This window comes from Xiphophorus maculatus, chromosome 13 (assembly GCF_002775205.1).
Source record: "Xiphophorus maculatus strain JP 163 A chromosome 13, X_maculatus-5.0-male, whole genome shotgun sequence".
Classification (NCBI taxonomy): domain Eukaryota; kingdom Metazoa; phylum Chordata; class Actinopteri; order Cyprinodontiformes; family Poeciliidae; genus Xiphophorus; species Xiphophorus maculatus.
In genome coordinates, this window is record NC_036455.1 from 24,059,864 (window position 1) to 24,075,705 (window position 15,842).

The 15,842-nt window shown below is 38.3% G+C and overlaps 1 protein-coding gene across 2 annotated transcripts in view; it reads right to left on the bottom strand.

Annotated features, from left to right (window-relative positions):
• Positions 1–15,842, bottom strand: part of runx1t1 (RUNX1 translocation partner 1) — a 73,942-nt gene that overhangs the window by 19,651 nt on the left and 38,449 nt on the right. For both annotated transcript variants that reach the window (XM_005797430.3, XM_023344990.1), the window contains exons 2-5: positions 12,783–12,920; positions 10,222–10,463; positions 6,935–7,024; positions 1,444–1,625 (exon numbers count right to left, since the gene is read on the bottom strand). In XM_005797430.3, coding sequence (XP_005797487.1) covers positions 1,444–1,625; positions 6,935–7,024; positions 10,222–10,463; positions 12,783–12,920 — 652 coding nt within the window. The remainder of the gene's footprint in view (positions 1–1,443; positions 1,626–6,934; positions 7,025–10,221; positions 10,464–12,782; positions 12,921–15,842) is intronic.

The window sequence follows — 15,842 nt, forward strand, 5'->3', positions numbered from 1 at the left end:
TAATAATGATAAATGTGAGAACTTGTATGTAGATTTTAATACTTTTCCCCTTTGCTACCTACACACAAACTTCATAAACAACTCTTCAAGCCTAAAACGACTCTCTGCCTTAATTCGTCCAGTTCTTCTCTAGTTTTCAGTTTGAAGAGGTGCAAGCAACACTGAGCCACTTTTAAAGTCTACTACACGGATTAGATGATCCAGTCTGGCTGCAATAGGTGGATTGAATTGATTCTAAAAGAGAAACACACACAGAGTCCATTTTTACAAACATGCATGCATAGAAATAATTAGATGTTGCAATATTAGAATCCGCAAAATCTCTAAATTAAAGTAAATCTATCTTCTGAGGCAGACTTAGAACTCTGCCTCCTAATGCTAATTTGCATGCTAAGTTGCAGTTAGCATGACTAGCAGGGATGTCTAGCTCCGGTCCTCAAGAGGCGCTACCGTGCAACTTTTGCATGCATCCCAGTTTTATAACATCTGAATCAAGCATGTTTTTTTTTCTGCAGAGCCCTGACAACAAGCCATTAATTTGATTCTGGCATGATAGACAATTTTACAGGATTTTTAAGCATTGTCAGAATACTGTGCCATTAAGTATAGCTTCCTATGCGTAAGGATTATTTTAGAGGTTAATTAATCTGAACTAAATTTGATTATCTCTAGTTCAAACCTAACCTGGGTAAGGCTATACTCTGTAGAAATTTTCCCAGACACAGTTTGACCTTTAGAAATTAGAACCACCTTAGCATAATGATGGAAATAAATGAACAAGCCAACATTTTACTGGATTGTCCTCAATTTATGATATCGGCAGTCAAATTGTGATTTATAAAACATTCATTTCCAAAAACAAAATAATTTCCCAAAAATGTTGTTCAAATTTGTCTTGCCTCATGAACCTCGTATCTTTTTGTCCTCTTTATTTCCTTGAAAAAAGTGACTAACAAGGTATCAAAACATATTATTTGAAGTATTCCACCACATTTTTTTTTCTATCTTGTACAAGTGGATGTCTTGGTAGAGCCAGGTGTATGTTATCGACCTCCTCTCTACAGTTCCCACCTATTAAGGGCAGCAGCGAGGAGCCAAGACCTCCAACAGAGCACATCAAAAAACGCAGTGGTGCATTTACAAGCCCTTCCCATACATACATTTACACATCACACTATTGCCTCCTGTTGGCTCAGCCCGTGTTTGGGGAGTAATGCAACAGCTCAATGGGACGCAGAAAGCTCAAAGGGATTTATACATGAGCTCAACTAACAGAGAGAGGAAGAGAAGGTAGTGGCGGATTTGAAAGAGGAGCTGGACCGATCACTTAATGCGGAAATCATTTAACTCATCTTCTCACAAATTCGGTTGTTCAGAAAAAACTACAAGAGCCAGAGTGATGTTCTAATCTTTTTTTTTTGTTGTTTTTTTTTATATGCCCACCTGTCTGGCGTCCTTCTCTTGCCGTTCTCGTTGACGTCAAGCAGGAGCTCGGAGGAGTCCACAGGGGATGTGGTGCTGGTATCTAGGAGTAGCTGCTCGTGCTGAGCCAGATACTGAGCTGGGTTCTGCTTGGCGAGCCTGGCACAGTGTAGAAGCTCCCTCTGAAGCAACGGCAGGTTGGCCTGGAGAAAAGAAATATAATCAAATTACATCAAAAACAAACAAACAAAAAAAACCTCAAGGCAGGAAACATTTTTTGGGATTTTCCACCTAACTGTCTCTAGCTGCTGGTAGCCAGTTGTGTGCTGAAAGGGTTAAAACAGAAGTTAAGAAGCAGTTTTGCTTTTCACAGCAGGCATTCACCTTGAAGTAATTTAAATTGTTTTCAGCATTTCTGTGGAGGAACAGAGATCAAACTACTTTTTAAACATATATATATATATTTTTATGATTGCTTTTATATAACACTTTTGACGCTGTCAACTGGGAGTTAGATCTCTGTTTGTAACATCATGGCAAACAGGGGGTGCACATGTGGTTTTCAAAAAGCTGTTAAAAGACATGAGTCACATATTTTAATAGTTTTTAAAACCACATGTCACATTATGTGACAGTGTTTGTTAATTGGAAGATAGCTCCTGTTTAATAATAAAGTGGTGGCGAATGTAGCTCTATGTCTTATATTAAACCAAAAGCAAAATGAACTTTTAAGATTATTCACTAATTTTCTTTTATGAGTTCACCTTCAGCTGCAATTAAGAACTTTTATTACTCTGCTAGTGAGAACGGTTGGTACCAATATGTTTTTTTTTCTGTTTTATGACGGTAGAAACAAAAAAAGACAAGCTCCAAATAAACATTTTATTATGTAGCATTGTGGCTGATTTGATTTCATATGATTGTATTTTAATGTTTTTACAAGTTATTTTGATGTCTTGATTCTGTTTTATTTTTGATTCTGTTTTCCTGGGAAGCAATTAGGGATTTTTATCTTGAAAGGCATTATTCAAATGTCTTCAATAGTGTATTTTTTGTCTCACTCAGTATATGTCAAAAAGACAAATTTTAGTCACTCTTGTCATTCCAAGTTGGGAAGTCTCCAGAAGTGGTATGTCATGTCATGTATTTTTGAAGCGTCCAAACACATTTTATTTAAATGATGTTACATTTCTAATGTTTTATTTTAGTAGGATAAATAATAAAATTATGTTTTGCAGCCCAGGCTCCAGGCGAGTTTAACAGGGGGGGCACTGGCTTATTTTGGGGGGCAAAATGAATACATAGCAATAATAATATTACTCAAGTAAAAGAAATAGGTACAGTGGTACACTACTCTTACAAGTAGTAAAACTACTTATAAGTAGTTTTATTATTGTACAATTGTTACAATAACAAATGTAACAATTGTTATTGTTAAAGTTATTTTACATTGTTATTGTAAAATAACAATGAAGATATTGGCAAAAGAAATCTGAAAAAAGTGCACTTAATTTAGTTTTCCTTTTTTATCCTACCCTTGTTGGGTAGTAACACGTACTACCCACTTTTGAACATAGACAACACCAGTAGCCCAAAGACTACTTGTTAACAAGCTTAAGGTGCTGTACTGGTATTAGCTAGTCATCCTTTAGCTAACATTACCTGCATTCAACAGCTTTACTCAACTCAGTCAGTTAGTTTGAGGGAAAAACTGTGCCATGTTCTTTGCGTTTTGCTGGTTTGCTGCCATGATTCTAACACACACCTGAGTAGCTCTGCACAGCAGCAGCGGGTCTCCGTCGCTACCGCACAGGTGTAAACCCAGCAATAGTGTCTTAGCGCTCCTGTTGCGTTTAAAGGCGGCTCGGAAAAGCAGGTTACGATGTGTTAACGACGTATTAAACAGTTTTAACTGCTGAAAAAAAGTTACAGAGGGCACAGATATGGGAAGAGAGGAAGCCCCAATTGTATCAAATCAATACAGGAACAACAGAGAGTTGGTCACTTTGAGGTAAAAACAAACAGCTTCCAGTCCAGGGGGGCGGGCAATGCCCCCCAATGCCCCCCAATGCCGCCGGGCCTGATCTAATGTAAGTGTTAAACGGAAAGCAGAGAGTTGTTCAGAAAAGCTCAGAAATTGTCCACGTCTCCATCTGAAAGATCAGAAAACTCAATCCAGATCAGATGCAAAATAACGTTTCTCATTTTTTGACTCAAAGCACTGATGATTAAACTCACCTTTGCATTACTACTGAACCATAACTGCTCTAAGTGACCCGGAGCACATTAACACCAATAAGGTTTCTCTGTGACGCATTCATTTTTTATTTTTTTTGTACGAACAGCACCTTCTTTTCAATCTGTCTTTGACTGTAACAGAGGGAGTCTGCTTTCTTGTGAAGTTACAGGGACATACAGGTAGTGAGCATCCACTTCAAAGACATCTGATGGCATGTGTTTCAAGGCAAGAAGATGAAAGCGTTGCGTCAGGAAGGCTCAGAACAAGAACGGGCGCTATTTTAGCTGGGATACATCACGCTTTAGGTGGGTTAATCTTTGTTTTGTCCTCAGAAAAAGAAAATCTTTCAAAGTCTTAAGACTTTTTGGGGTTTTATAATCTTCTCCTTGTTTAGCTTTACTGCTTTAATGTTTATTCCCCTGATCCACTCCGACTTTTCCATCTATTTAATCTCCTGTTATTCTAATCTTTGCATGACCCAGCCCTAATTTATTTATTTATTTTTTTTATAGCATTAATGTTTAAATCTATGAAGATCACCTTCGTACAGTAAAATAAATGCCAGGAGCTGAACTTTGCTTTACCTTCCAGAGCTAATGATCCAGTAACAGTTTATGGTCATAATTATTCTAGAATAAAAAAGAGGCTAAAATAAATAGCTTTGACCCTGATGAACCAATCTTTTATTAATTGGAGGTCATCCTAATTGCCTGTGAGAAGTGGGAGGCATTAACAAGGAGATTGAGTCAAGAAATGCAGAGCACTAAAGAGGCTGCATCATTTTTCATGTGCGCTGTTTGCTTCTGTAAAGCTGCCAGACAGTTACATACACACACACACACACACACACGCACACACACACACGCCTACACGCAATAAAATAAACCATCAATAAGCATTCGATAACCTAAGCTTAAAGTATGATTCACATTATTACCTTTTTCTTTTGTGAAATAACAATGAAGATATTGGCCAAAGAAATCTGAAAAAGTACACTTAATTTAGTTTTCCGTTTACTTCGAAAGACAAATTTATGTTTTTTTTTTTGTTTTGTTTTTTTACAAAGTATTGTCTATTCAGTCCTCGTTTGCCATTGCTTTGTGGCACCATCTCACTGTAAAGACAGCTGCAAGTCCTTTAGTTTCCTGTAGCGTTGAACATCCAAAGACTGTCAGTTTTGCCTATTCTTCTTTGCAAAAGAGTTAAACTCTGTCACACTGGATTGAGGGAGTCTGTCAAGATCAGTTTTCAATTATCAAAATGTTTAAATAAATTTAGATCTAGACCCATTTCAACACATAAATTCAAGTCTGCAGCCTTTAATACGTTCTTCAATAAACTGACATGCTTTTCTGTCCTGCCACTAATTTTTCAGTTCTACAATATGTCGGTCTATCACATAAAATATCAATAATAATAATTAAAAAAACCCATTAATATCTACATTGAACACCATTGTAGACAATGTAGCCTAAGCGTGCCTCTGTTATCCCATTTTAATTATTTCCTCTTGCGGCTTGTTCTCACTAGCAGATTTGTTGCATCGCACTGAAAGAAGGCTGAACGGTTTGACTTCAACGGCACAACGTAAGCTGGCGAAAACAGAGAAACGCTGTGGCAAATCTGTGGCGGACACCCAACAAGCACGTCACGTCACAGGCATTGTGTGGTTTATGACAGTCTCCTTCCAGTAAGGCCTCCAAACCAATTTGTGGTTTTAGCATTAAGAAAAAGGGGACAAGGAGCTGAGTGGGTTTGAGATGGCGGGTTGAACTTTGTGTATGGAATTAGTTTAACGAAAAACCACACGCCCTGACGCACATTTTTGCACCTTTAAATGTCCCCCTCGCCTACACATGCAAGGTACCATATGGTACCTAGCATTAAAGACCCCACTGTGGGAAGACACTAAAATTAGGTGCTGGGGAGAGAGACAGCAAAATAGAGGGAGGGAAGGAGAAATGCAGGGGAAAAAAAGAAGAAAGTTGCATCTTTGATTCCACAGCCATCCCAGCGATGCACTCACCATCTGGCAAGGAGAGGAAAAGGGAATTGGGCGGATGGACGAATTGATGGAGAGAGAACAGCAGCGTAAGGTCGAAAATAATTGCAGGTGAACAGATAAGATAAATAGGGAAAAATGACAAATATAGCAGAATATTGGGTTAAAGGCGTTCACAGGCCGCGTAAACAAAGAGCAAAAGCGTGTGACTGAAACAAGCCAGCTTTATATTAAATGTTCCGCCTGTCTGTGTTCTCCATCTTTCAGTTACAAACCGATATTGATCTCATCTCCACACACATCCCTGAACATGAGCTGGACTGTGACTGCACAGTGGATCCCGCAGTACAAACTCTCGACCCATTCGTCATGTTTGACTCTCACAACAAATCGTAACTCTGCCACCGCCACAGGCCTTCCCACCAGCCCTGCAAGCTGCAGACCAGCATATGCAGCTATGTAACACTAAATGCACACAAACGACCACAGCTTCGCTCGTAGATACAAACCCAAGAATCGCCATCACTCTTAATTCTTATGTGGTAAGCTGGGACAGAGATGGGAGGCAAGCTGCATGCTCAAAGCAATAGTTGGGGATTTTTGAATTGAGGCTCTTTTAAAAGGTTATGAGCATTTAATAGTTAACATTACCTGCAGCTGATCACATTAATATTTGGTTTATTTAAGATAAATCCAGATTAATTAGTTCCATTTCAAAACAACTACATTATCTTGATGGTGGAAGTCTGCTATGCTCTTGGACTAGCAGCTTTAGCTTCAGGCTACGACTCCATGGATTTATACTAACTAAAGGCACACAGTGAGTGACCAACTGCAGGTGCAATATTAGCAACCTAGAATCTTTTAAAAGAATGAAAGTATGAATGAATGAAACTGAGACAAAACCTGCCGAGAATCTACCTGGTGAAAAAAAAAAAATAGATTCACTAAATATCTATCTGCTTTTCTCCCACATGAAGGCAGAATTCAATTCAAACATGTTTGTTAGTTTTTAGAAAATAATCTTTTATACTGGAGGAAAAATACAGTGAGAAAGAAAGAGCGTTAAACTTTGTGTTAAACAGGAAGGGGAAAAAAACAGAGGAATAAATCTGCTGAAAAATAAAGACTAATGCTGAAAATGGGAATGAATATCTTGAACTTAAGTGGGCACATCTGGATCTCGAATGCCTAAATGCTTTCCAGATTCTGGTTTGAGAGACGTACAGGCAAGAAACCGCTTTGTAGTCATTGTATATTTGAATATCTACCTTCAGAAAGGGTACGACAAAAGGTCGTAGGGGGAAGTTGGTGGCTTCTTGGAGCTTGGAGTGGAATTCCTCGATGGTTAGTGTGGAATTCTGTGGGAGAAGAAGAGAGAAGGAGAAGGAAAACATGACTCCATGTGGAAGGCATTAAGTGATAATATTACTTATTGGAAGCTAAGCTGTATCCTGGTCTGGAGTGAATGTTTTGGCTTTTGTAATAGGAAGCATATGTGGCAGACCACAGTGAAAAGAGCCTCACAAAACAAAGACACACGCAGAAATCTCAAAATGTTTGTAGTCATAGGCATTAAAATGTTACGAATTGCATATACATTTTAATAACGGGTTGTCTATATCTTTCTTCGAGGTCTAAGACTGTTCATATCATCTCTGCACTCGAAATTATACAATTTAATTTGCTGCACATTGTACTTTTCTGCACAGTCAGGTGAAAATGTTTTTCTAGGGTATTTTAATTTTACTACAAGCCTAAAATATTAAGCAACCCCCATATCTGGATGACATCAGTGGACCTACTTTACCAATAAGAGGGCTGAACAGACTTAAATGAAAAATATTCAAAATAAATCATCATAGCCAAGAATTTTGGGGAGTTTGTCATAAGAGCGTTGCTGTTTTAGTTTTTGACAGACCTCCAGATCTTGCCAAGACTGGCAGAACATACATCACTTTTATTACCCTGGTTATAGTGCACACAAACACCTCAGATTTGACCTTTCACCTTAAAGAACTAGCTATTTTAAGGCCATTTCAGAATACCCTTGCTGGATCCTTAGGCTACCTGCTATCATCCATAAAGTTGACAAGAAAATAAACTGAATCCTGAAAATAAGCAAGTGCAAAACACAACAGTCCAGAAACTGAATAAACCCTGGTGTGCATTCATTGGCGCAAAGAAAAAAGAAAAAAAAGAAAGAAAAGTTTTTGGGCATTTGGACGTTTTCATTTTTCCCTTACAGAACATTTCCCTTGACATCAGGTCCATCACAACACATTATCAGCATAAACATGCCAACAAAAGCTGCAGTCATAATCAGATGTGAGCAGATTCTCCAGAGTACCTCCATATGTGTTCAAATACACCAAGCCTTTCATTTCATTCAAAATTACCATCTTTCCAGGTTAATGTCCATTCAAAATTTTAAGGAGCTTGTCTGTCCGTCCATCCATCCATCCAAGAGGTGGGGAATTAAAATAAAGTTTCACATTTTTATATTCTTGTAATTTCTTCTTTTATTTTCTCTCAAAAATAGCTTCAAAATGTGGCACTCTGGAGATTTTCATGCTCTGCACATGTATGGTTTCACTAGACAGGCTCTTTTGCCAACCGAGGATTAGAATGTCGTACTGCAAAATGTCTAATAGGTTCTAAAATCTTTTAGCCACTTCTAGAGATTTTCAAGAAAGCCATAACTTTTTTTGCTAGCATCTCTGCTTTTGAAAAAATAATCTGTATTTTTTGCCGCCGTTTTATTTTTTTAACATAATTTTTTCTGCAAGACCTACTTGAGCCTGACTTCAGAGTTGTTACCATGTCTGATAAAACAAGTGGAACTGAGATCCTTTTACTTCTAATTTCCTATTCTTGCTATTTTTTTCCCCCAGCAGTCAAAAACGATCTCTTTATATCCGTGTTTGTACTTTAAGATCTTTCTGCTTAATAGCAAACACAAACGTTGATGTAAAATCTGGATTGTATCTTCTTTTGTTTCCATTTTAATGATTAATAATACGGCTTTCAGTTTTAGCACCAAGTAGACAAAGGAGCTTAACATGCACACTTGCAAAATAACAGTCAAACAAGGGAGACAGAGAGAGAAAAAAAAGAGAATCAAGCGAGTCAGGCACTGTGACAAAAAAAAGAAAAAGCAGACGATATTATTTTTCCTCCTCGCACTCTGAATTATTTCCCAGACCTGAGTTTTGTTGCATTCAGTCTTACATCTGTTCGCCCAGATTGCGTCGGGGCTGTTCTTGACAACCAGTGAAACCTCCTGAGCCTCCGTCTCTCCCTCTCCCCTGCACGCAACCGACTAATTAACAGTGTCACTCTTTTCAATAAGGCAGGAGGAGGGACACAGAGATGCTGATAGCAGAGATGAAACAGAGGGAGAACAGAGAGATATGTGGTGGGGAGGTGTGCGAGCCAAAAGGACACAGGAGAGGCATGTGCGTACGCAGGCGATGAGAAAAATAAACATAGAAAAAGCCAAAAGCAGGTTATACTCTGTGTGGTTAATTAAGAAAATATCTCCCCCTCTCTCCTCTTCATCTCTTCTGCCTCCTCCTCTTTTCAGCACAACATTCAATCACTATTTCGGTATTCCCCTGCTCATTAAGCTCAAATTTTCTCTGATCGCAGCCTTGATATATCCATGTCGGCTAAGCTAGAGAACACATCTGTTTTATCTAATCTCAGTTGGTTGAATGTGTTTTTACGCTTGCAGGCTTCATTCGTGCTGCATCGGATATAAGGTTGAAATAGTGTTTTAATTTATTCATTTGTACCAAGCCTTTCATAAAACTCTTTGAGTTATATGGCTTTAGTTTAGAAGGGGATTTAAAATGAAACCATATTCCATAATGTGACTGTGTGAAACGCACACAACTCGTAATTTATATAAGTTCAATCATTTAATAAAAAGTCTAGAATTAAATTTTTCCAGCTGAACTGAATGAAGTTAGGAAAACCAGACAGGTAACAGATCAGACCAACCTGAAAGCAAGGTTATGCAAAAAACTCATGTTATAATAGATTTTCAGGGCAAAGTAATATATGGCACAACTCAGTGATTAGAGATGTTAAAGAGAATTAGAAAACTCCAAATATGGTAAAAAACATAGACAAAAATACCAGCAAAACGTGAATAAAATAGTAAAATGATAGTGCTAGTTTCAGTATTCATTAAAGTTAAAATATCAATGTTTAAAAGAAACAGTAATAACACGCTGTTTGGTGAGATCTGAACCAAGCTGCACACTGATTTACATCATTGTTTATGTAAAACTAATTTACAAAAGTTGTCAGCTAAAGCACTTAAGACAGAAGGCATTTACACATTCCTAGCGTATTTAAAATCTTGCTTTACAAACGCAATTAAAGAACAGCTTACTGTGAATGACAAGTGACTAATGAACGACAGGCGCTCTCTTAATCACTTTTTTGTTCAGTGGGAAATACTAAACATGTTATTCTTGCTGAGTATCTTCTAAAAATAAACTTATTCTGGGAGTCATTTAACCCTTTCACCATTCTTGTACACACTTACCACTAGTCCCAGCACTAGTGTGCGGACTCGCTCGCCGATTTCGGGTGAGATGTCGTTGCCAAACTGTTGCAGAGTTGTGAGGAATCGCTTGAGCTTGCTGAGCTGCCGGGCACCGCAAGCCGGTGGCAGCTGCTGGTTGGCCAGCGAAGATGAGGAGGATGAGCTGGGGCCGTTGCTGTAGCCATTCGGAGGAGATGGCGCGCCGTTGAGGGCCGTTGGGGAGTGGCTACTGCCATTTGTCACTGCACAAAACAAAGACGAGAAGAATTTGAAACTGAATTCTTGACATTTTTGAAATCTCACATTGAAGGACACAAAAAAAATGGGATGTTTGTTCTCGAAGGAGCGTACAAGCCATCCAAGTTTTAACTATGGCAAGGAGATAAGAAGAGTAGCAAAAAAAGAGACCAATCAAATGAGATAACGGTATTAATAAGTTGAACGATCACACTTTATTTAGCGACAGATAACAGCTCATCCAATCCACCGAGTTTTAGCGAGTAATCAAAGCAATGTGCGCTCCTCTGTTAACACTCTTCACTCTACATTTGTTTGCAATTTCTGTGCTTTTTCTGATCCCTTAAGTCATCCCTACAGAAAAGCACTTGGGAGACATTTCACCTCCTCACTCCTCCTTCTCCCTTTCCTTCTCCTCTGCAGTCTAAACAAGCAGGGACAGCGGGACCCCCACTAGAGTGAGACTACAGCAGTCGCGTGTCTTTGTTCATGTTGGGGGAGTCGATGTACAAAGACATACAAGGCAACATAAAGCTCTCTCTTTAATGAGATTAGTCTCTGACTAGCGATACATTCACTCCCCCTCTGGCCGCCGTCCAAGGACGCCACTGTAAAGAGACGAGATATTCAAACTGCATCTGGTGACAATTATGGCGGATGGAAATCAAAGCGCACTGCTTTGTAAAAAAAAAAAAAAAAAAAAAAGAAACCGTTGGCATGGGTAATGAGAGAGCCAGGTCTTTCCTCCCTCATTGCACGGAAGCATCGACGTTAATTGTGGGGTGCAAGTGTTTGCAGCAGAAAGAGACAGAAGGCTAGAAAAAAATGTGTATAAATTAAGTTCAAGGGGTGCAAGGAAAGTCTGAAGCTGGAAAAGAACAAAACAGAGACTCTGTTGCAGACTAGAAGGAGCTCCGCTTAGATAAGACTGGAGAGCTTGAAGCATTTTGAGCCACATGGTTTCAAATTCCTTGATTCTAGTGCTCTTCATGAAAGTGGTTAAGTATCTACTTCTGAGAGAATACAAGGGTATAATTTGCTCATCACCAGTGATGTGCGTATCATGGCAAAGCTCCAACAGTTTGTAAGCGTGGGTGTTAATGAACTAGCGGAGGGAGCTCTGCCTTACGGAAAAGACTCAATGCAACTTGATAATAAAGTCTTAAGGTGATGTTAACCCCCTTTTTAATATTTACATACTTTAGCTGTCTTCCCATGGAGCTCTCCTGTGGAAGAGTCAGCTCATCCATAAATATTTTTCAAAACGAAGGTGAAATTAAGGCAATGTTCAGGTCGACTGTGGTCTTACTTTAGGGGTGGGTTAAGGTTCTGCTGTTATTTGAGGTTCAGTGAAGTTTCTGACCCGAACTCTTAAAAAGGCTTGCTTTAAAGACTAAAAACTAGGTAATAAGGTGAAAAAAAGTTAGACTGGAAAATATGGCATTTTACTCTGGGTCTGTATGTTCCTTTGTGATTTTGTGTCCCCATTTCAGACACAAGTTTTTTCCATTACATTTCCTCCTGCTTCCATTTTGTACTGGCAAACTCACCATTTGTAACTTATTTACTTCATAAATTCTGGAGATAAAAAGCCATAAAATGTTAAAATCTTCCATAGAGATGAATATAATTCTGCAGTCATTCAATAAATTAGAATATGTATTCCGATGTGGCTCGCTTGCCAGATTAAAATTGCCTTTTGAAAACAACATCCTTTAAGTCAGTGTCATAGACAAGCCCACATTTCTGAGTATGTTTTTCTTTTATTGGTCTAATTTAGTATTCTGATCTTAAATGTTATGTTTTCATTGTCTGTAAGTGGAAAAGTTTTAGTTAACACAAATACAGACTTGAAAACATCAGTCAGTGTGTAATTAATCTATATATTGTTTCTGAAGTAACATTTCAATGATATTGTAATCTATCAAAAATTACTGTATATTATTTTCTGCTTCCAATAAACGTGGTTCTGATCAACATTTGAGTCACATAACTTATGAAGCATTTGGGATTTTGACCCCTGATCTTCCAAAACAATTCTAAGCAACATTTTCTGAGTACATATTAAGTTATTGTAGTCATATAATTACTTATACAATAAATGTTAAAAATATTGCACACAGTTACTTTATTTCAATGATGCTCAAGCAGATACATAATATCTCCTGACAACTGCTTTTCAGCTTGAGCTAAAAAATGACCAGAACTCCTGGTATGGCATCAACTTTTGCTGCTTCATCTATTTTTACCTTTTCTTTCATTTATTCTCATTGCAAAGAAGCAAAGTGCTGACTTATGTGATACAGAATTGCAGCGCTGCTCACATGTGGTGGGTGTGTAGGAGCTGTTGCGGGCTGCCCCTTGAGTACTGGGTGGAGGTGGCATGGTAGGGGGCGTCAACCTGGACTGTGTCTTGACATCCGCAGGTGAGTCGGGCATTGTGGAACGCTTCCCAGTGCGATCTGATGAAAGACAAAATCAGAGGCAGAGGTCACAACACTGGTCGGTTAAGAAAACATCTTCACGAGACGAGTCCAAAATATGAATCGATGACGAAGCCTGCAAGGAATTTTAAACGGACTCGGTTTTGATCTCGACGTGTCCGCGCTGCATGTGCATTATGTGATCTATTGGCTGTGTAAATGAGCTCTACAAGAGGAGTTTGATTCTGATTCCAGCACACATTGTGTCACCCAAAACAATCATACTGCCCTCCAACACACCCCCACTTTTACAAAACCACCCCCCACCAATCCCCACCCCTCCAACCCGGAGATAATGACTGCATCGTTCATTACAGTTAAACTAATGCGCACCCTCGTTCCCACAGTTTAATTCTTGTATCTCTAAGTTATATTCACATCTGCTCAGAAAGGAGACATTTCACAGATAAAACTCATTATCACAACCAAAACATTTTCTCTGATACGTCTGTTTTCACTTAATTCAGTTGCTTGCTGTTCAGGCGATAACACAACATATTGAATATATGGGAACGGCAACAAGACCTTATCAGAGTCCTGCAGTGCGCATAAGGGCAGAGCCCCTCATTGTGCAAGCGGAGATACTGAGCTTCTTTTTGCAAAAAGCTGTAACAAGGCTGTCATTGAATCAACAGACTGTTATCAAATCATGTCTCCGTGGCACATTTTGGAAAGGAAATTATATTAAAAAAAGAGAGAAAAGAGAAAAAAAAGTCGAAGGGAGACAAGAAAAGGAAAGCTACAAGGTGAACCAAAAGTACATTCTGTAACAACAAGAGTGTTGCTGTAGCCCTGGAGTAAATGCAACATGGTGAAGAAGTGAAACAGACAGTCTATCTGGACTCAGGTCATACCTGTTTTACAGCTAGGGTGTGGGGGAACACTTATGAACATTTTCCACTGGACCCTCCACTGTGTTTAGGGATGTGTGTGTTTTTCTCTGCTATATTTCATTGTTTGAATCCAAAGTGTCATTCTGTCAAGCTTAGGTGAAATGAAATAGGCAGGATAGTCTGAGCCTATTAGCTCCAAGCCCTGCTGCCAGCAGCCGCGGCGCACCATGACTAAGAATTTTAGTCACACTGACTTGGCTTTCAGCAGGGAGACAGGCAAGAGATGGAGATGTTTGCTCCACAGCTCTGGTTTCCATTTACCCTGTTGGACCATATTTGTTTATCCTAAAGTACACATCGACCGGCTGCAGAGACAGCAGAATGAGAATGATGTAAGTGTGTGAAAGATTTGAGATTTTCAAGCAAGGTTTGTGAACTCTAACCGAGAATTAGGTTTTGGACAATCAGAAAATAGTGATTGTAAGTTATATTGCACTTCTTTCACTTGATGGAATATTTTTCTCTTTGAGCAGTTTTCAAAAGATCCGATGAACGCGGTGATCCTGATTGTTGCTGGGAGTGAGACAGTCGGCTGAACTCAATTATTCCTCAAATAAATTTGATAATTAACTCTTAATAATGTACAATGTTAAAGTTGGTAACAGTGTTTATTGTAACTCAGCAATATCAGAAAACACACCATTGACAAAGAAAAAGCACAACAAGCCTTTTCTAGAAAAAGTTCTCCACGCTGTTTATGGTGGACTGGATGATATTTTTAACAGTGATGCATGTTGCACAGCCAACTTCAAAACAAAACCTAAAATCTTATGGCAAATCTTTTAACATACTATTAAGACATGTCTATGGTTTAATAGATTACACTGCCAGAACCTAGTACAATATAACTACCTAAACTACCTGATATGATGCAATATGTGTTGCAAGAGTCGATACAAATTAGGGATTGATGGGAAAATGTGATGAAAGCACAAAACCCTTCTTTATAATTTCCATCCAGGCCAGACAAAGAACGCTTTACCTCTAATTTTGACACAATAAACTTGTCTTGTGTATTTAACAAATTCAGCAGAAATGCCAGAAGAAATAAATCTTGCCTCTAGTAGCCAACTATCACTGCCTACTACAGCATGATCTGTGAAAATACAAGGTCGTTAAAAAAAGATAGCTGGAAATCATGACCCCAGGTAAGTCATCATTTCCCCTTCAAACAAGAAAGACCTCACACTGTATATGCTTAACGGGCCAATTAAATCGAGTAAAGCCACAGTTTCACACATGGCTGTGATTATTCAATTCCAATATATTGTTGAGCTCATGCTGCTAATTGTTCTGTGTTTCACTTTTCCTGATTGTGGGGTCATTTTGGCCCAGTTAATTTGTTCCTGTCATAAAGAGGAGCAGAAAATCAGCATTCAGAAGTTGAGAGCAATTACTTTAATCTTCATCGGAAAATCTAAAAATGAAAAGACAAACTTACGTCACTACAATGTAGTTTAAGTGATATATTTATCTCTCTAACAGAAGGGAGATTGCATTTTTCAGAAGAAGTATGATATCAGTAGGTGGAATGATGGCCATTCAATGATTATTACATTTTAAAACATTCACCCAATCTGTTCATTTTTGTGTAACTAACAGCAGTTGGATGTTCATATCAAAAAACTAAAAAAAAAACAACAAAAATTCAGATTTTTGCTTTAAAACCAAAAACAATGTTGAACTGAAATACAAAACCCTTGTCCTTTTTGTGGTAAAAATTAATGAGGACAAATGTAAATTTGGTTTGACTTTCTTTTTAAAATTTAAGATAAGATGGCTTCTTGCTGAGAAAAATAAGATTTTTGATATTGTGACCCTCTTCTCCTGCATCTTGCACTAGCAAATTACAAATTTCCACCAGCTGAGAGCTTTCGACATCAAAAACACTTGATAATAAAATGCAACCAATTTTTAAGTATGCTAATCATCCAAATTTATTAGAATTTTTTATGCATTTTTATTTATTTTTTCCTGATCATTAATATTTGTTCTGTGGGGCAAAAAA